Genomic DNA, 21,545 nt, shown 5'->3' on the forward strand with positions numbered 1-21,545 from the left:
CTTGTAAAGGACAGAGGAAGGAACGGGGCATCTTTAAAACAAAAAAAAAAAAAAGAAAGAAAAAGAATCTTTCTCTTTTAATCCACCCAGAGCAAGAGCAGCAGCATCACAGCACTACACACAGCACAGACATCGACCGTCGCCTTTGCACAGATTCCTTCCCAGACACGCGGAGAAGTCATTAAGGAAAAAAGAAAAAAAAGGAAAAGATGCGGAATTATTCACACACGCAAAGTGACAAATCACCCACAGGACAGTTTTTCCGAAGAGCAAAACGCGTCAAAAACCTAACCCAAGGACATTGAAACAGAGGTGGTTTCCTTTCAAACGTTAATAATGAGGATTTTTTTTTTCTTTTAAATTAATTTAAATATACAACTGCAACACAAACACCAAAGAGGACAAAGCGGGGAGGGGTGGGGGCAACAAGAAGGAATAATAAAAAAAAAAAAGTGAATTCGACCAGTTTAATTTAAACACTGATTGCACCGAATGGAATAAATAATGGAGAAGGTCACGCTGGGCTGGTAGATCTCACGCTTCGGATCGTTTCGCCTAGAATTAATTACACCGCCCGAAGGAGCACGGAACGAGGAAGCTGGCGCAGCGGCAGGAGCTGGGGCAGCGTCCCTTCGCCGGGGGTGCAGAGATGGTGACGTGGAACAGGTTGTCCAGGGAGGTGGTGGGTGATGCCTTGTCCCCGGAGGTGTTCGAGGTCAGGTCGGACGAGACTTGGAGCGACCTGGTTTGGTGGGAGGGAACCAGATGATGTCGAAGGTCCCTCCCAACCCAAACCCTTCTGCGATTCCACGATTCACGCCCCCCCCGGCACCCAACACCCGCCCCAGAAGCACGGGGGACAAAAAGCTGCGGTGCTGTGACTCATGGCTGGCTCCAACCACGCTCGAGTCACACCCCGAAGCCCGACCAGACCTCCCGTTTTCCCCCGACGTGAGGGGAAGGGCAGCAGGAGCCTTCTCTCCTGGAACAACAGAAATACAATAAATCAGCTCATCTAGACCTGCGGCCACCGCTTTGTCACCCCGGGGCGGGCAGCCTGAAGGAATGTAAGTGGTTTCTTGTCGTTTGGTTTTCCCTCCTCACAACTTTTGCGTTTAAAAAAAAAAAAAAAAAGCAACAACAAGAATAACAAAAAAAAAGACTTGATCCCAAGTTCCTCTCCCTCCCCTGCCTGTGGCCAAGCAGCGAAGCACCGTCGGACGTTCGTGTGATCCCACAGACGTGTTCCCTACAGAGCAGACACCCCAATTCTGCGCCTCATCCCGCTGTGCCTGCGACACCTCGTTGGGAGGGACATCCCTTTGCTTTAAACCGAACAGAATTACAAAAAAAATAGTTAAAAAAAGAAATAAAAATCAACAGCAACGATTCCCTTTCCCTTCCTCTGATCTCCAAGAAGTTCCTCTAAGTCCAACTCGTTTTCAAGAGAGGGAGAAGGGAGGGGTGAAGGTTTCCAGGGCCAAGGAACTTGCCAGATCCAGCGTCCCCCCCGTCAGGGCGGCGACGGGATGGGATGAGTCCCCCTTGCCCAGCAGAGCCAAGGAGGGGCCTAGGGGCCGCAGCCGCCCCTCCAGCTCCTCCGGGGAGAAAGAGGGCGACCGACCTGGCCGAGGGTTCACGTAATTATTTCTCCTGGAGACTGGGAGGAGACGTCTGGGTCTGCGAGCCCAGTCTGTGCTTTACCGGTGTCCTTAAGGATGGCAATTTGTAACGTGACACAAGATACGCATGATTAGGTATCGTCTGTGGAAGGAGCGGGAGGGGGCAGGTTCCGGGGAAGGGCTTCCCCTCGGCGCCTCCCTGCGCGAACCCTTTGTGCTGTTGCTCTGACATCGACCGAGGCGGGGGACGGACACGGGGACGGCTCCGGCGCTGCGGGGAGGAGGCGGGCGGGCACACTAGGCACCCCGGTGCTTGGGGAGCATGTCCAGCAGGAACTCGGCGATGCCGATGAAGTAGACAACTTGTGCGATGCCGAAGAGAGGGGCGATGACGAGGGCGCGGCAGTACGCCCCTTTCAGGAAGGCCGCGGGCCCTTCCTTCTGCCAGATCTTCCTGGGGAGAAAAGGCAGAGACACGTAAGCGAGGACCATGCCAGGACGGACTTTTTTTTTTCTTTTTCCCACCACGGTGTCGTCTCGCTTTGCAGAAATCGAGTCTCGGTGCTACAAGTGCTGGGGTTGGGACAGAAGCATCTAAATGCTGTATCTACCTCGCTCAAAGTAAGAAAATATTCTTTTACATGCACCTATATACGAAGCTGGTGAGGGGTCTAGAGAATACGTCTTCTGAAGAGCAACTGAGGGAGCTGGGATTGTTTAGTCTGGAGAAGAGGAGGCTGAGAGGAGACCTCGTTGCTCTCTACAGCTCCCTGCGAGGAGGGTGTAGAGGCGGATGCTCTTCTCCCAGGTTACTAATGACAGAAACAAGAGGTAATGGCCTCAAGTTGCACCAGGGGAGGTTGAGATTGGATATTAGGAGAAATTTCTTTACTGAAAGAGCAGCGAGGCAGTGGTGGAGTCACCAGCCCTGGAGGTGTTCAAAAATCGTGCAGACGTGGCACTGGGACATGGTTTAGTGGCCACGAGTTGATGGTTGGATCTTAGAGCTCTTTTCCAACCTTAATGGTTCCATGATCCTATAAACAACACCAGTACACCTCTGGCCATGGTCTGTGTACCAGATGGGTGGACAAAAGCACAGGTTCAGAGAGAACCTGCAAGAGAGAAGCTGCTGGCTGGGTCAAGAAGCTGCACTGGCCCTGCCTGGCCACAGACATCCCAGGCGGTGACCTGCTTCACAAGGAGCCTTACTTAGTGCAGTCCAGGATTCCTGAGTAGGTGTCCTCGTTCACTCCCCGCTGCAAGGACTGCAGCCGCGTTTTGATCACTGGAAAGGAAAAAAAAAATAAAATTTTTAGGCACTGGGTGGCAAAAAGCCAACCCTGAGAGTGACGTCTTCGAAAGGCGGTCGAAATGACATCACCAAGAGCACAGCAAAACCGGGGAAAACCAACCCATTCCCTTACAAACGGATAAAAGAAAAACGCAGCCGCCCAAAAATCAACTCCCTTGCCGTGACTGAGGTTTCCAAAGCTGACTTAAGCTTTACACACTTCCCAATTCAGTCATCTCACCACAAAGCAGGAACCAATTTTCAAATACTCAGCTCCTTCTGGGAGAAGTATCTAAAAGACACGACGCCACTCTTACATTTCCCAGAGAGGAGTTATTTTCTGGTGTTTCTCCCAAGAAACCAAGGCGGTATTTAAGGCAGATGCCGTGGAGAAGGAGAACAGGCCACGAGGCTCCCCGGCTGCCCATGCTGTAATCAAACTTAAGTTTTAAGGAGCTAATTGCTTAATGAATAGCTAATCACCATTTTAATTAAATTAGTTTGTTAATTTATATTAGGATAAGGAATATAGAACTTCACTTATGCTAAGAAGTTGTGTGTAGGCCTTAGCGAAAGCCAGAGCTGTGCAGGCTACAAATCTGGCAGGGAATGTCTTGTACTCATGAAAGATCTTACCGCACCTGTACTTTGGTTTTATCGCATCTGTGCTTTGGTCTCACTGCAACTGTGCTTTAATAACAACACCAGCATATTTTATATAGACAGATCAATAGGTTGCATTTCACGCAGGCAGGCCTCCCTACCTCCCTACTGCCCCATTTTTGTCTTGTGGTTAAATGTCGTCTCACCTCAATTGCCAGCGATTGTATGGAAATAAGATATATGAATATTAATAAGGGTTGAACCCACCGTTATAAAGGTTAAAATTAATAGCGGACAGGGTATGCATGTTTATGTTAAAATATTATAACTTTGTAAAAGAGTGTATAAATAGATTGAATTTTTGTGAGGTATTCGAAGCATTGGGTGATTTCCAAGCTTCCCAGCGCTGCAATAAAGAAGTGCCGGCTGATCTACATGTAGATAAGTTCTGTCATTTTTGCGACCTTCCCTTTAGAAATCGCAACAACGCCACAGGAACTGTTTGTAGAGGCTACTCGGGACTCACCATCGCAAGGGTTGACGGCCACAGCGGCTGTGCTGCCGGCCACACACCCGGAGAGGAAGGACACGTAGAACGGAGCCTTGACGTTGGGGTCCTTCTGGCCCAGCTTGTTCAGGTTGGCGAAGAGCGGGAAGTAAACGATGGAGAACGGGACGTCCCTGTGGCGGGGAGGGAGGAAGGGGAAAGACAGAAGAACGAGGATGAGTGAAAATCGGAGAAAAAACGAGCAGCACACTCAGAAGGCGATGGTTTTGTCCGGGGTCAAGCCGTCGCACCTCAGCAGCGTGGCTCCCAGGCCCTTGTAGAGTCCCGCGATGCCTTTGCTCCGCAGCAGCTCCCTGGTGATCTGCGTCGCCGTGGTGCGGCGTTCCACCACCGGCTCGGCCGCCCCGGGCGCCGAGGAAGAGGAGAGCTGGGCCTGTGCTGCCATCAGCTTCTTCTGCGCCGCTGTGGGGAGAGAGAGAGAGATGGGCTGCGAGACGCCCGAGGCAGAAACACTGGCACAGGTTGCCCAGAGAGGTGGTGGAAGCCCCATCCCTGGAGACATTCAAGGTGAGCCTTGATGGGGGCTCTGAGCAACCTGAGCTCGTGAAAGATGTCCCTGCTCCCTGCAAGGAGGTTGGACCAAGTGACCTTTAGGGGTGCCTTCCAGCCCAAAACATTCTATGATTCCTTTCCCAACTGATGCATTTCTGCTCTTTGGCCAGAAGATGGAGAGCACATCAACCTGTGGGCGATCTGGCTGCCACCTCCACGCCCCAGGTCTCTGGTCACAGCGGCAGAAACCTCTTCTGACCCCTCAAACCTCGGCTTAATTCCTTCAAACATTTGAAAATAATACACACAAAGAGGATAAGGTCTGCATTAAAAACAGCAGAGGAGAGGAAAGAAAAAGCAAATCCGTGATTACTCAGGAATCAAAGGAGAGATTAAAGGACAAACCGGCCCATTTTCCCAGACAGCTACGGACGGTGTCGGGCAGGGCTCCTGGGGCGCGATACGAGGCCATACGCCAGCTGACCACTACTACAGTGACAGCAAAAAATCCAGTGCACCAGGAAAATTTTATTCATTGTTTCGGCCAAGAAAACTACTGCTTTTGTCAGGAAATTTAAAAAAAAAATAAAAAAGAGTAAGAGGAGAGACAAGTCATTTGGAAAGGACATATCCCCTTAGGAAGTTGGTAGGAGGTGGTATGGGCGGGTAGAAGTGAGAATAAGACAACAGAAAAGACGGAGACGGGGAGATTGAATCCTTCTTGGGTGCACAGTAATTAAAGCGTTCGTCACTCACAAGCTGGCCACCTGGGCAGCTCTCCCGTCTCTCTCTACCCACCAGCAGCATTTGCTGCTTCCCTTGCCAAGCCTATTGCTTTGACTAAAAAAAATCCATTGCTTTTGGTAACTGGAAGGGACTCTGCAAAGCCAGGTGGAGGGAAAAGGAGCTGCTACAGCCTGAGATACCTCACAAGGAAGGAAAAAGGTTTTTTCTTCACTTACTCTGCCCGGACAGCCCGTTCCCAGCCCCTTTCCCTGCTTGGGGAAGAGAAGCCCACGTACCAATTCGCCCCGCGTCCTGCAGCTGGATTTTTAGCATCTCCATGGGAGTGGTGACAATCACCTGGCAGGTCCCCGCGCCGCAGCCCGCCAGCATCTCCCTCAGCAACGTCAGCTTTTTCCTGCCCAAAAAGGAAAATAAAAGAGAGAAGTCAGTCGGAGGAGGCAGCACAAGGTAACACGGGTGCAGGGGCTCAGGCTTGGTGACCCCAGGCTTGATGGTTCAGCATCTCTGCTGGCATCGCTTGATTTAGAGGAAAAGATCAACTTTTGGCTCTGGAAACCCAGAAAAAGCCACAAGCCCAGACAGGAGCACACAACTCTCTCTGTCCCCTTTTCTTCTGCCAGTTGGGTCCTTTGAACACAAACAAAATATCCCCACAAACAAACAAAACCTCAGGGTAACGGGGTGGAAATATTCGAGCTGCTGCTTCGGAGCTCTCTGACAAAAGCAAAATAAAGAAATAGCAAGTGTAAGAGGCAGGGAGGCAGCTCCCCTGTGGCTTTCAGAGCTGCTTCATCTCACCAGCCTTTCCAAACCTGAAAAAGCAGCTTTTGCATTGAACCTGATGTGCCCAAGGAATAAGGGATGGGGCAGACCCCCAGCGCCGCAGCTCCGTGCATCCCCTGGCTCTAGGGAGCAGCAGCGACATGTTCTTGCCTAACCAAACGGTTCACAGCCTGCTCCATGAAACCAAGAAACAACAAAAAAAGAGGAACTCGGGATGCAAATGCTCAGAAAGCCCCACTTTTCAGAGAGTGACGAGTTTTCACCCTGTAAAAAAAAAAAATCTCACCCCTTGGCACCTGAAAACGCTGATCTGTTAAAAAAAAAACCAAACCACGACAATCAAAATGCCTCTAATCTGTTCTTTCCTAAAAAAGAAGAAAAAAAAAAAGGTGTACATAAATCACACAGAGGAAGACAGCCTCCTCTTATTTTTTCGGTTTTAAATACAACTATTATTTTGCCTGCCCCCAGCCCTGCTCCTGCAGCAGTACCTCAGCTGAACCTACTCGAGGTGAGCTTTGGCAAAAGCCATCCCATGCCTCCTAGAACGGAGCCGTGCTCCCTTGCTGGGGCTTTCCCGTGCACCTTCTGTGGGGGCCAGTGAAACAATTCGGCTGCCAGCTGCAGGAAAGGGAAGGGAGACGTGCCGTGACCCCTCCGGCCCACCCGCATCGCCTCCTCCTGCCTCTTATCTTCTGCAGGGAGGGCCTGGCAGCGAGGCATTAGAGGCGCGGAGCGGCAAACGGAGATTACCGGCGATTAAATATAGAAGCTCTCCTGTGAGGCTTGAGGGGAGGAATGTTTCACGGTCTCTCCTTTCCAAATTCCTTTCCGTTGGATGAGGAGCTGCAAAGAACAAACCCACCGCGGTGGTGTTACCCACGCCGGAGGGAGGTGGGTATCGGGGTGGGCAAATCCTGACACCGACGCCCTGGGGGCGGCCGGTTTGTGCTTCCCCGGGTGGGCTGAAGCACAGCACCAGTTTCTGCACGGCTCGACGCAGTCAGCGAGGCTGCAGAACACCCGAGCTCAGCTGTAGGAGGATGGAAACCACCCCCCGACGGAGCTGGCTGCCAGCAGAGCATCTCTCACTTCAGCAAGAGCATCCCTTGGAGCTTTCATCCAGGGCGAGCGCTTTGATACCCAGTTCAAAAGATCAGGAAGATTCGCCCTCACGCGTTTAGCCCAGCTTGGCTCGACTGAACTCCGTGGAGCTACGGCAGCATGACCCAGCAAAGGATTTATGCGCACGGGTGTATTTTAGGAGACGTCAAGAGGGTACAGCAAAAGCTTTCGGCTTTTTGGTTCGCATATCCTGGGAATCAGGGGGGAGTCCAAGAAGAGAATAGTCCAAGATACGCGAATCTTTCATCGGGAGGTTTAAAAGTTGCCGTACAGTGGTCAAACACCTTTTGCAGGACCTCGCCAGTCTGCACGTAAAAGGAGTTTGAAAGTGGCTCATCTCCGGATGACAAAGGGGTTTAAATATTTAAGGCACCACAGGCTTTATCCTCGGCGGTTTAAAATCCACCACATCCCAGCTAACTTCAAAAGCCAACGAGGATCTGGTCCTGCAAATGCAGAAACCATCTTTTAATCACAGCAAGAGGGCGTTAAATATAACCTACGCACACAATAGCCCCAAATTCTGCACTGGCAGAAATCGGTTGTTCCACTTTTTAAATTGCCACGCAATTAATTAGCGACAAGGCAACAGTGTTATAGGGGAAGGGGAGAAGATTCATGCTTGGTCAAAATTAAGAGTTTCAAATTAGAGCTGAAAAATATGAAAATTGAACAGCAGGAACTCGAGGTTTTTCGGGGGCTTCTCACCAGCGCGCAGTTAGGATCCCGGAAAGCAGTGGTATATTCACGTCACATGGGAGCAGAGTAGGATTTTTTTCAAGTTTCTGAAAAATACTGACCATGTAGGACTTGACTGCGCTTTGGGCAGGGACAGAACCCAGCCATTCTGGAATCTGAACATCTCCAAAGACAGGAAAACCTTGGACCTAAGGAAGCATCCACACAAAGCTGTATGATTCTTGCTGCTCGCCAAGAAGCCGTTGTCCGCAACTTGGACATCACCTTCCTCATTCCTAAAATAACCCCTGCCTCTGGTCTGTCAGCCCAGCAGCCATAGAGAGGCCCCCAGGAGCTTAAAAAAAATTGAAATAGTGGGTCTTTGCTATGGATTAGGGAGGGGACCAAGTCACAGGGGTTGTCCTTCAAAGTGCAACCTGTCCACCACAGCCAGGCTTGGACACGCCAACTGCCCGTCAGTCCCTGCACCCCAACTCCTCCTCTTCCAAGAGGGAACAACTTCAGAAAAGCCGGAGCTGTGATGCTGGCAAGTGGAAAAAGCAAGAAGGTTCTCCTTGCAAGCTCCCTTCTCAAAAACGCAGAACGAAGCGCCGACGTGGGACAGATCCGCCTCAAGGTGACTGCACCAGGTGAAGCGCTGTGCTGGCGGATGTTACTCCAGGTACGGTACAACCTCCCTCTGGCTGCAGCTCTGCGTCCTGGGCTTGGGCTTAAGTCAAGGGGAAAGGGACTCCGAAACGAACGGGTGTGGAAGTGAAGAGCGGACAGGGCGAGGCACGGAGGCGGGCTGAACACGGACACAACCGGCGTTTTGTCCCAAGGCACGTGCCTGGAATGAAAACAAGGGCAACTCTCCTCTCACGGGTGCGTGCTGAGATTAATCAGCCGGCTTCCAGCTCCCTCTAGACCAATAGTTGAGAGGGCATCTCCTTTCCCCAGAGGCTTGGATCAGGTTTATCTGTGCTTAAGAAGTGTCTCGACACCTACAAGGACAGGCTGAGAGAGTTGGGTTTGTTCAGCCTGGAGAAGGCTCCAGGGAGACCTTAGAGCAGCCTGCCAGGACCTGAAGGGGCCACAAGAAGGCTGGGGAGGGACTTTTTACAAGAGCCTGTAGTGATAAGACGAGGGGTAATGGGTGGAAGCTGGGAGAGCGTAGGTTTAGACTAGATCCAAGGAAGAAGTTCTTTACCCTGAGGGTGCTGAGGCGCTGGCACAGGTTGCCCAGGGAGGCTGTGGATGCTCCATCCCTGGAGGTATCCGAGGCCAGGCTGGATGGAGCCCTGAGCAGCCTGATCTGGTGGGGGATGTCCCTGCCACGGCAGGGGGGGTGGAACGAGATGATCCCTGAGGTCCCTTCCAACCCAAACCATTCTGTGATATGACCCTATGACACCCTGTGGGTAACTACAGGGCAGGTTTCCTTGGCCCCGCAAGGGGGAAAAGCAAAACCAAAGCTGAGCGTGCGCAAGATGACACAGCAGCTCAGCACTGGCACTAGGAGCAGCTTCTGTCCTTTCTACACCAGGACCCTCGCTTTAGAGCCTGGCTGTTGAGCATTTTGCAGCTCAGAGATCACCCAGGCCATGCAATGGCCAAGTTACACAGGTGCCAGGGAAGAGATGAATGAGGAGCAGACGAAGGAAGGAGATGTATCAGCTGGGAAGGCGCTGAAGAACAGGCTCCAGTCCCCACATCTGCATGGGAGAGAAGAAGCGCCTTTCTCGTCTCAGGATTGCAGGTGGCTATTTCTCTTCTCTGAGCAAAACTACAAGGCAGGAGGAAGCTGAAAAGAACTCACTGGCATCAGCAAAGACACAGTTAACGCAATCGTGCTGGTCTTCCCAGGAATCCGAGCTGCTGAGTCAGCAGATTGTCAGCCTTCACGCCGAGATGGCAAACAGACTGAAGGTCGAGATTAAAAAAGACAGGAGACATAAGGGAGTAACACACCTTGGAGAAGAGCAGCAGGAAGCTCGTGCAGGGACACCGGAGAGGTTTTATGAGCTAATCGCCTCTCTACCCCAGCCAAGGCGAGGTATTTAACCAAGAACCTGACAAACGAAGAACTAAACCTGGCAATCGCTTGCCAAACACAACAGGTGCCTGGCACTCGCTGCTTTAGAGATAAACCTGAACCCTCCTGGGACACTTTGAAAGGACGGGGTTTTATGAAGCGTTCAACACCCAGATTCAAAGAAGACATAAAAAGCAGTTACTGCTTACGTTTGTGAGAGAGGCCTCGCACACTGACCACACAAATCGACGGTGCGTGCTGGTTTACTAGTGATTTAAATTGCTTTCTTAGCTTCATACCCAAGTGCTTCACAACCAAGCACTTCACCCTAGTGACTCCTCTTCTCCCACCCTCTGCTCCGGACAATGGAGCTGCTGCTCTTTTAACAGCAACTGCGAGACCACGGGTCCCTCAACACATCCAGCTTCAGATATCCTGAGGAAATAAAGAAAACTCACCTATTTCCAGCAGCCTGAAGGCTGGAAGATTCCCCTCCCTTTCATGTCCTGCCTTCGCCAGCCACATAGTCCAGCCACAGGAGCAAGGACTTGCCTCAGGACTCGGCTCTCGGTCAGCTCTTCTACTTCTCCTGAGAAGAGAAGCCCTCAGGCCATACTCCTCACTTGCTTGACCCTTATTGCCTTTCTCCATCAGGGTTCACGGAGTGCCCTTCAGATTTTTAAGCATCTTGAGTCTCCTCCTTTCCTCCATGAAAAGGGGGTTTCCAGCACTCCCACAACCCACCCAGGCCTCCCTTGTCCCTAAATGACCAGGATGTCTTGGGAGGACAAACAGCTTTGTTTCCTCACGAAACAAGAAGCTGTAGAAATAGAGTATCATTAACGGTCTTGATATAAAAATAGAAACTAGTGAATTAGCAGAAATTAAGTCCCCCAACCTGCAAGTACACATCCTTCCTGCATCAAAAGCAGAGGGGAAAAACCATCACGAGTGGCCACTCGAGCCAGCCCAGGGTGGAGAGAGCTGCAGGAACACACGGCTCCCGACTCAGGGAGATGGGTGCCCCAAGAAGGGCACGAGGTCCCACGGGAGGTCCTGCTGCTCCAAAAACTCCACCTCCAGCAGCATCCCAGAGCTCAGCCAGGGCCAAGGGAGGCTAGCGCAAACCTGCAGTGATACGTCCCCGAAACACGCTGCCAGCAATTTGCAGCCGGGAGCTTCCCACGCCACAGGTGGTGTTTTCAGTCTGGCCTTTCGGAACTGGGCTTTACGTCACTTTTTTTTTTTTTTAAACCAAAGTAAGTACTTTTGAAAACTAAGTTTTTTTAAGGATTAAAATAAATAAAAGTATAAAAATTAAAATTCACACACACTAAAAGCTGTTGTGTAACTGGAGGATGTTTGAGGTTGCGCTGGATTCTCTCTCCCCACGCACTTCTTCCACTTGCACATGGACACGCTCAGCATATTTTAATCAGCAAATAGGATAGACCACCCACGTTTTAACAGGATCTCCAGTTCATGCAACGCATTTCAAGCGAGGCAAGTGCTCAGTAATAAAGGCATTCAGTCAAGAAGACTTCTGCATCTCTGAGTCAGAAAAGCACCAACGCGTCCTTTGGGAAGCTGGCTGACAAGCACCGCGTGCCGGGAAGGTCCAGCAGACAGGCTGTGCAAAAAGGGCTTTGGTGGAGCTGAATGGAGATCTTTGGTGGCTCACCATGAAAGGGCAGCCCCTAGAAGGAGCTCCTCCCCAGGGAGGAGGGGACAGAAGCATCTCAAGTTCATGCTGGCCGCTGTCACAAGCAGAGCTGACCAGATTTTATTCACTTGAGCCCCCCACAGAAGTTGGTTGAGATGAGTGGCTCTGGCTCCACGTGCTCTCGTCACCTAACTGTGGCCCAGCCTTTCTTTTCTCTAAAGGCCTTAAAAATGCTCTGTGTCACGACGTAAAGGCTCACCGCTATCACGAGTGGTGTCATGCTCCCGGTCACCATCGTGCTCGTCCCATCAGCGGACGTGTTTTAGGAGAACACATCTTCTCACTCTTGGCAAAACTCAATCTCCTTTATTCTGAAGCAAGCACTGCACATCATCCACGTGTGGATCAGCCAGAGACCCAGACATCCAACTGGGAGAGGTTTGGGTGAAGACCACGGCGTGGCAGCTTGGCCCTCTTTGTCTTCCCTGTCCGACCCACTAAGCCCTCACCTCATGGAGGGGGTGACAAGAAGCTACCTGCACCCCTGTCTGTGGGGACAGCCAGGGCCTGACCCATTGCTGCTGCAGGGATCAGAGCCACCGCTTGGGAGAAGCGAAGAGCACTGAGGACATCGCTACCTCCCACTGCCTGAGCAGAGCACGGAAGAGACGAGACAGAAAAAGCAAGAGACGAGACAGAAAAATCAAACAGCTGCGAGCCGCTGAGTCACACAGACGTGTGGTAACTGCTACTTTAAAAGGCTACAGAACAAAACAAAAAAAATAATTAGGTATGTGAAAAAAATACATCTTCAACCCGTGTCAGTCCACAGCCTCGAATTAAGCTGATCTGCAGTGGCTGAGACTGACGTGGTACGTTACAACAAGTTGTTAAACCAAGTAATTTTGGCAGAGCTTTGCATCTCTCTCCTCTGCTGGTGGGAAGAGTCAGGCACATTTCTCTGTTTTCTGCTTACGGTCACCGAGACAGTGCCCTTCACTGCCTGTCTCTGGAGAAAGGTCTTGGTCTGAAGGGAGGCCCAAGCATTCTCCAAAGAGCAAGGGAAATATCTGGGTGAAAACAGCATTAAATACTCAGGGCTCAGGCCCGCTCAGCTGCTCAGCCAGCAACTCTCGCTCACGTTTAATCCACATGAACCAAACTCACTTGCCAGCCAAAAAGATAATTTTATTCCTTCAGCATTTGCTGCTGGGTAAACACTGCAGGTGTCCTTTGTCAAGTCGGGTTCATCACCTTTCTAAAATTATTTTCAAGCTACAAAAGGACAAGGGATGCTAAGTTTGGGGTCTACAGAATTCGCTGTCTGTTCAAGCCAGAAAGTAGAGAGCAGCACCCAATAGGATGCTGCAGACAAGGGTCCTCCCAGCAGCTGTCTGAGCCATGAGCAGCGCCGTTGGGTTCCTCTCAAGTATTCTGCCTCCAAATTCTGGATCTGCTAACCTTGGCTTAGAGCCGGGACTATTTTTAGAAGCTCGAAAGAAAAGCAGTCATGCAGCGGAGCGCTTTGCACTTCCCATTTTAGATGTTACGTTCTCAGCCCGAATGTCACCACCGGCCGAGCTGCTCAAGGTCAACTTGTATTTTAGTCGTGACATCAGCCCATTCAGCCTTTGGCCTGACGTCTTGCCAGGCTCATCCCAAGAGCTGGTGTCCTTGAAAACGAAGTCAGAAGGTCTGCAAACCCCTACTCACCCGTCTTTGGAGAGGTGATGCCGGAAGAAGTCATTGGCTGCCAGTTTGATGGCCTTTTCTGGTGTCACTAGAGTCAAGTTCACTGCAGCCCCTGGGCAAGGAAAAGAAGAAAAGGCCATTGGAGAGGGAAAACAAAGGAACCGTTCAACTCGGTCTTTCAGGAACATGTAACTCCTGCTCAAGGACTGATGAAGGAGAGCTCCCGATGCATCAAAGGGGTTTAGAAAGACGAACACCACTGGAAATTAATAGGATTTCTGCCTCCCAACACCTCAAGCTTTTGAAAACATGTCCCGATGTGTTTCTGCTCCACTCGCAGCGTGTTTTTTTGTAATTTCTTTAGCTTCCCCACTACCTCCCGTCATGCATACACACCTTGACCACGAGAAATGAGGCTGTTTAGTCTCGAAAAGAGAAGGCTGAGAGGGGACCTTATTCATGTATACAAATACCTGAGGGGTGGGAGTTAAGGGGAAGGGGACAATCTCTGCTCAGTGGTGCCCAGCAATAGAACAAGCAATAACAGGTTTGAAATGGGACCTACTCCCTTCATCATCCTCGTAGCTCTCTCAGAGAGCTACGAGGATGATGAAGGGACTTGAACATCTCTTCTCGGTGGTGCCCAGCAACAGAACAAGCAATAATGAGTGTAAGTTAGAACATGGGAAGTTCCACCTCAACGTGAGGAGAAACTTGTTGGCTGTGCGGGTGCCGGAGCCCTGGCCCAGGCTGCCCAGAGAGGGTGTGGAGTCTCCTGCTCTGGAGACTTTCCAACCTGCCCGGAGCTACGTCGCTCCCCTTGCCTATCACCACTGGGTGTCACCCTCCGAGCAGCCACCATGGAAGTGGGATTTTTGTCCACCACCAGCGTGCAGAAATTCCCTGAGCACCCCCGGCAAGTCTTGCTGAGGGAACCTGGGTATAAAAACAAGCCTCGGGTCGCCCAGCACCCGTCGGAGCAGCCTTTTGTCAGGAGCAACAAGCAGCAAATCCCTGTATTGTGCCTGCCACAAAGAGAGGTCTGCGTGGCCTGGCCGGGACATGGACACCGGCATTCAAGCTGCCCGGGGGGCAATGGGGTGAGGGGACGGTCAGTCCCTCCTTGCCATACTGGCTTTTGTACTGTTAGACTCACGCTCCAGAATATTCTCCTCCCTTTAAGCCTTCTGGCTCAAAAAGTCCTCCAGACGAGCACACGCTCTCCCTGCCTCTGCCTCCAGCATGCCGAGCTCCGACTCCTTCGGAGGAGCTTTGCTCAGGACACGCTAACAGCCCATGAACACCCTTGCAGGGACAAGCACCAGTACTAGGAGGTACTTTTGCATTTACGTTTGCTGTAGAGATATAAATAACTTGTCCTAAAGCTCCATTTTCCCAAGAGAAGCGGAGAAGTCTGTGTTCCCACCAGGCTCCCAAGACCTGGTGGGGTTCATTTGCAGGAGGTTTAAGGGCTCGACACAACTAAAGAGAGGCAGCTCAATCATCTGTTGCTCACGGTGGATGAACCTCCCTAAATTATTGAAAAATTCCTAAATTAGACACAGAAAGACAAAGGTTTAGGGCGACTTTCCTCGGGATCCGAAGCAAAATCGCAACTGGGACTTCTGGGACCAGGACACGGGAATCCTTGGCTCCACATCCTCTGCTCTGAGGATGCATTTCCATCACGTGGAAAAACGCAGCAAGAAAATCAGCTGAACTTTGCTGGGCAGGGCTGGGCAGCCCACCGCATTCTCCCTCCTTCCAGTTGCCACGGGCAGGTTTGGCAGAAAAACAACGAGTAACGCCGCCTCGCAGCGAGCTAAGCCAACGCATTCATTCCACGCCGGCCACGAGAAATGCCATCATCTTTTACACGAGCCAAATGAACCAGCCAGGGAGCTCCACCTTTTCGTGTCCATTGTATGAGGATCTACAAAGAAAAACCCAGGCAGGCTGATTTTTAAGCAGCTACCCGTGAAACGTTTCCTCAAATGCCAAGTCGAAGACGACTTCAACCGCACTCCTCATGGCCAGAAAGGAAGATGCTTGTACGTTATGGCATGCCACACGAATAACCACCTCCTTGGAAAAATAAGGAAAGGAAAAAAGAAAGAATAAATCATCTACTCTAACATCAGTGCAAAGGGTTCGTTGAAAGAAAGAAAAACTCCAAACCATTAAATAAGAAAGGAAGAAGCACACTTCCATGTGCCGACCTCCTCCGGGAGCCAAGAAGCTTTCACAGCAATTTCTCCTTCAGCTGTGAACAAAGCAGAGGGTAAAAACCACACAAAACACAGAAAAGTTAATGAACCTGGGTTGTCTCCTGCATCTCTGATATTTTCAGCAAAGCTGCTTAGCAGAGAATGGATAATCCCTGTCCTCAATAATCCATAACAGCTTCAATCCACTGGAGGAGGAGAAATGAGATACTTCAGCTGCTGGCTGTATGTTTTCTACAGCATTCTCTACCTTTTTTTTTTTCACCCAAATCTCATAGCTCTTCAATTCTAGCTATGCAAATGACTCTATTTCCCTAATTAAAGCTAACCTTGGCCTACAGGCAACATTACACGGGCACAGAAGTGGCGACAGACAAACAGAACGCATAAAATAAATCACAATCCTTCCAAAAAGGAAAGCCTTTTGTCAAGAAGTAGGGAAGCACCACACAGAATGAAACCGAGTAGAGGTTTGCCAACTGAACCCGTCGAGTGGCCCCTTCTCCCTGAGCCTCAGGTTTTGTTAAGAATGCGCATTTCTCACAGAAGCCCTTGTACACCACCGGCAACCTGCGTCACTGGGCGGCTGAATCATCCTCGGTGCGGGTGGGAGGTGTTATTAGCAGAGGCCGGGAAGGTTCTGTAGCTAAAACTGCAGCTACAAAGGCTGTCGACAAGCCCCAGGGCACTTGCCCAGCCTGATGGAGGCCCTTGGCTCCCAGCAGCTAGGCTGAAAGCCTGGTCTGCAAACAGCAGTGAGGCTTTCAGGCTGTGCTGGGACTTCTAGGTGGCTTCTAGATGGAGGTCACCTCGCCAAGGTGCCCTCCCGCTGGTGTCCACACGGTTCAGGAGCCCGCAGGTGCCATGGATTCATTCTCCCGGCACCGCACATCCAGAGGTGTCGCACTGCCTGGCTTCGAGGCACTGCTGTGACCAGAAAAAATAGTAAAAAAACCCCCTGCCTCCTCTTCTTCCTCCACCAAACCAACCCAAGAATCCCTGTAACTTCAGGGGAAGAAGCATCGAGAAGCATCAGGATCACCTTAGATGTTACACAACTCGCTACGGGCTGCTCGTACAGGGCAAGGAGCGTGTGCCCGCGCGCAGACGAGGTGATCTGTGGAACAGCATCACCCTACGAGCTCAAGCCTCTCTCCTGTTCCCACTGAGGCTTCGATTCGCACGTGACGGAGATCCAAAGTCACACCGTGGGGATGGCTGCGCCCAAGCAGAGACTTTCTGTCCCCCAACAAGAGGACAAGTCCTGCAGGGATGACTGTGGGGCTCATGACTCCTCCACGGGGCACAGCAGCTGCCGCTTCAGCACGCTGACAGATAATCCTCCCAATTTCAGCTTAAAGGCTGAAAATAAGAGCTTGTGAGTCATGCAGCAGCTTCTGCCGGGGAACTGGGACAGATGGAGGGAGAAGGACTCAATCCCACCACCTGATTTCCACCCTCCCCTGTCTGCAAGGCTGAGTCGCCTCTACCTTCTTTCCAGAAAAGCGCTTGCTTGCTCACGGATCTTGGATGTATTTTACCCACCCCAAGAGGGAGGGAAAGGGCTGCTGATGTCAGCTCATGGAACTGAGGCACAGAGACCAGGTTTGCTGGGCTTGGAAGACTCACTTTCGCACTCTCTCGTGCTGAAATGCTTATTCATTTCTGGAAGGAGCTGGAGCTATTCACAAAAGCCCTCTTCAACCCCAGCTCCCCCACTTAACAGAGGCAACGCGTAAATTCAGCCACTGTCAGCTCACAGAAGGGAACAGGTGCAAAGTTAGTGGGTTTTGAACCAAGCTGACCAGATTTTCTACGGCTAGGAAAACGAGGAGCTATGCAAATCCTTCTTGCAGCCCTACAGGTTTCTGCTCAGGAGCAAAAAGCTGCCTGGAGATGCACATCCCCCCCCAGCTTATGTCTTATAGGACTGAGCTGTCTCTCCCCAAAGCCCTGCTGGGTCCTACAGCCTCTCCTGGGAGTTTTCAGGAGCAGCTTTTCTTCCTTCTGCTTGCCAGTGAGCAGCCTGTTGCCACGTATTTCCCACCAAAGTTCCTGGCGAGGAACACGGGAGGGTTTTTCTGGGAAAAAAAAAACAACAAGAATGAGAAACGCATCACTGCTAGCACTGAAGACTGAGCTTGCCAGCGTTCCTCAGGGTTATTTGTCTCGTTGCCTGCTCCCAGGGAAGCCAAGGCGAAGCAGCCAATCCATCCCCAGTATCCACCCCACTCCCCCAGAACGCCCACCAGCAAGTTGGGCAAGAGAAGCTGCCTCAACCAGCCCAGCCACGGCGTCTGCGGCTCCCCCGCCGCCACCGGAGAAGAGGCAAGACACCGCGGCCCACGGCGTCTGCGGCTCCCCGGAAGCTACGGAAGAAGCGGCAAGAGACGCTGCCAACAGCGAGGCGCCAGCATTGCCAGGTCCCGCTTGGGAAAACAAAACAAAACAAAAAATAAAAAAAACAACACAAAACAAAGGGCAAGGACTCGCTTCATCAAAGCGGTGTTTTAATCGAGCGTTATCAGTGAATGAGCGCCACGGAGAACGGTATCGGAGATAAAAACTGCGTACTCAGGCAATTGAATATGCGTCTATAAAACGAACCAGAGCTCAGTGTCAGCTAAGCCAGCCGGACTGAAAGCCAAGAAGCTACTCTGCGTGTTCCTCCCCTGCGAGGGAAGTCAGAATTTGGCCCGCTGTTCTTATCCCACAGCCTTTCAAAACTTTAAGGATTTTGTGTTTCAACGCGAAAAGGTCTAACGGCAACTGAGGAACTCACTGCTTCCACCAACAGAATCACAGAATTGTGAGGAAAAGACCTCAGAGATCATCAAGTCCAGCCTCTGTCCCAACACCAACAGCCCAAGCCTAGGAGCCAGGAGTTTTCTAGCAGGCCAGAATATCATGATCAAACAGCTGAAGCTCCACGATGAGCCAAGTTCTGATATTCTTACCACCCTAATGGAGTTTTTTTCCTGGAGGCAGGTTATTTTTTCTTTTTTTCTTTAGTTTTTTAATTGCAACTTCTCTTGATTTACTTGATCGAAGCACTGGGGCATGCCCAAGGGACAGCTCATTTTGGAGACAAGCTGGCATGGCAGGCCCAAGCACGGTGGGCTTGGACATCAATTCAATCAACCACGAAGACGCTTCAAGAGGTTTGCTACTGCCTAAGCTGGGAAACACACACATACAGTCCGGAAACAAAGTCCAGCAGCTTCACTTAAACTGTGAGCAAGAAGGAATTTCAGTAAGCAGTAAGATTTAACACCAAAGCAGCTGTGGGGAGAACTCAAGCTCTCAACAGTAGAGCTGAGCCGACACCTGGCGTGGAGCAGTTTATTTTCACAGACAGCTGCACCTTTCAGCATCTTAGGATATTGCTTTATAAGCCAGAGAATACAGGTTTTTCCTCCCATTTCTGCACCAGCGCTGTGCCCAGCTCAGCTTTCCTTACCTCTGTACATGCCGAAGTAGCCCTCCGACCGGATTGTTTTAACGAGGCAGTCAGACCTGCAAACAAAACAGAGAGAGAGAAAACATGGGAGCTTGAAAGGTGGGAGAGAGAACTGAGGGAAAAAAAACAAACTAAAAAAAAAGAGCCCCAAAACAAAACCAAATCCTTTGGAGTGGTTTTCATTTGTGATCTGTCAGCAAAACCCTGAGCGGAGCAGGGAACCGCATCAGCCGCTGAATGTGCCATTGTTCAGGCCCGAGTCCAACTCCAGCCCCTAATTCCCGGGGGCTTTGAAACCCCCCAGCTCGCCCCACGCGCGCGCTCTCTGCTTTCTGGAAACACAAAAGAGAAGAGGGTCACTCCGAGGGCTGTTTATCCAGGGTTCCCCCGGGGCAAACACGCATGAGATGCTCTAACAAGCAGATCCCTGTGCGCACGGTTTTAAATCCAGCTCTGGGTGGGAAATAGGGTGTATGTGGAGGGGGGTGTCATGCAAAACCCCCAACGCTGACTTGTGTGACTTAATTCCATGAAATCTGACACAAAGCAGCAAACAGACGACCTGAACGGTCAGTCATTTGTGACCTCCAGATTAAGGCACTTTTAACACATTTGTGCCCCTGCGAGCGCTCTGGCCCTCTCACCCCGGGGTGCCCCCGAGCTCCTCTCCCAGGAAAAATTCCTCGTTTTCTTTGTTTCAGCCACCCTTACTGCAAACTGCAGAGCACTGGAGTGCCTCAAAACCTTCCAAAGGCACAGAGGCGAATCTAGAGGGGTGGTTGAGAAAGGCAGCATAGATGCCCTGGTGGAGTTTTCTCTCTCTGGACCGTGGCTGCGCAGAGCCCAGGTGCCGGCTGAAGGTTGCTGCGGGATCCTCGGGAAGGGATAGGTCCTCACCTTGGCCATGCGAGAATGGGGAGGTGCACACGTAAGTAATTAAGGGAGAAAAGTCTTTTTTAAGTAGCTGTAAGGGAAGCTTAAGGCATTATGGCCCAGCTTGGGTCAAGACTGTTCTAGCACACCCCACGTTATTTGCGAAAAGCTCATCCTGCACCACTGCCAGCCACAACACCGAGGGTCCCCTCTCTGTTGGGACTCCCGCATCCTTTGGGACCCTGCCGTATCCTTCTCTATAACTACTTGAAAGGATGTTGTAGAGAGGTTGGTGCTGGTCTCTTCTCATGGGTAATTAGCTATAGAACAAGAGGGAATGGCTTCAAACTGCAACAGGGGAGGGTTAGACTGGATATTAGGAGATTTTTTTTCACAGAAAGAGTAGTCAGAGTGAGTCTCCATCCCTGGATGGGTTTAAAGGTCGTTTGGATGTGGTGTTGGGGGAGATGGTTTAAGGGTGAGCTTTGTAGAGCAGGGTTAATGGATGGGCTTGATGATCCCAAGAGTCTTTTCCAACCTGAATGACTGGGTGACCCTGCTCTGGCAGGGGGTTTGGACTAGACGATCTTTCAAGGTCCCTTCCAATCCCTGACATTCTGTGATATAAATATCTATAACACTATATTTACATATAACAACCCTGGGGCAAGCCCAGCTCTCTCCACCCCTCAGGGCTGCTTCAAAGCATGGTTGGCTCTTCCAAAGGGAAACCCTCCCCTGATGCCAAAGGTCTCTCGAGCTGAGCAGAAGCAAGACGTGCTGCCTCTAAAGCACGGCAGCCAAGATTTTACAGGAACCCTCTGCCTTCCTGGGTGTTCAGGGGACACCCTTGAGATCTGGTATCGACGGGCACACAGTATTTCCCGAAAAATTAGGTCCTGTAACCGGGGAGCTCAGACAAACCAACATACAGAGCATTTCCTTCCTATTTCCTATTCTGCCCCACTGGTGTGGAGGAGCAAGGAGCTGCTTCTGAACAAGAGAGGCAGGAGGACAGGACACACATCATCAGTCCCAGCCTCTTCTCCCCGCTCAACCACACCAATCCTTTTGGGAAACTAAGGCCTGACGCTGGTTCCTAGGATAAAGCATCTTGTGCTGAGCATGGTGCACATTCCCACAGCAGCTACACAGCCCCAAAGCATCCCGTACGGGCCTCAGGTGAATTTGGGGGGCAGGATACATTCATGCCTTCTTTTCCTACAGCCTGCAGCACTCGATTCTTTACTTTTTTTTTGACATAGGACTGCTGGGGCAACTACAGCGTGTGCCAACCTATGATCCCTCAAAAGGTCTGCAGGAGGTGCTCTAGACTGGGAATGGGTGGCCACTTCTTCCTCTTTTTAAGACCGACATGGGAAGGGGAGGATCTCCAGCACGAGAAACATATTGAAGAAATGAAAACAGGGAGCGGAAGGAGTCCCCGGGGACACGTGGGCGGTACTCACATGCTGGTGTACAACCGCTGGCCATTCTGCTGGTTCTGCAGGCGAGTTTTTGCCAGGTCAATGGGAAACACGCAGGTGACCCCGATGAGCCCAGCTATCCCTCCATTGATCAGCTTGGCAGGCAGACTATAAGGGCACAAGACGCAGAGAATCAGACGTTTTAGCGCCAGGATGCCGTCAGGGGAGGGGAAGAGGAGAGAAGAGGAAGGAGGCCAA

General features: G+C 51.2%; 1 protein-coding gene across 1 annotated transcript in view; it reads right to left on the bottom strand.

Moving 5' to 3' along the window:
• Positions 1-1,919: 1,919 nt before the first annotated feature.
• Positions 1,920-21,545, bottom strand: part of SLC25A22 (solute carrier family 25 (mitochondrial carrier: glutamate), member 22) — a 22,732-nt gene continuing 3,106 nt past the window's right edge. Inside the window, exons 2-9 of the mRNA XM_009876665.1 lie at positions 21,330-21,455; positions 18,988-19,043; positions 13,324-13,414; positions 5,602-5,720; positions 4,318-4,489; positions 4,046-4,200; positions 2,835-2,910; positions 1,920-2,076 (exon numbers count right to left, since the gene is read on the bottom strand). Coding sequence (XP_009874967.1) covers positions 1,920-2,076; positions 2,835-2,910; positions 4,046-4,200; positions 4,318-4,489; positions 5,602-5,720; positions 13,324-13,414; positions 18,988-19,043; positions 21,330-21,455 — 952 coding nt within the window. The remainder of the gene's footprint in view (positions 2,077-2,834; positions 2,911-4,045; positions 4,201-4,317; positions 4,490-5,601; positions 5,721-13,323; positions 13,415-18,987; positions 19,044-21,329; positions 21,456-21,545) is intronic.

This window comes from Apaloderma vittatum, unplaced genomic scaffold (genome assembly GCF_000703405.1).
Source record: "Apaloderma vittatum isolate BGI_N311 unplaced genomic scaffold, ASM70340v1 scaffold1909, whole genome shotgun sequence".
Lineage (NCBI taxonomy): Eukaryota > Metazoa > Chordata > Aves > Trogoniformes > Trogonidae > Apaloderma > Apaloderma vittatum.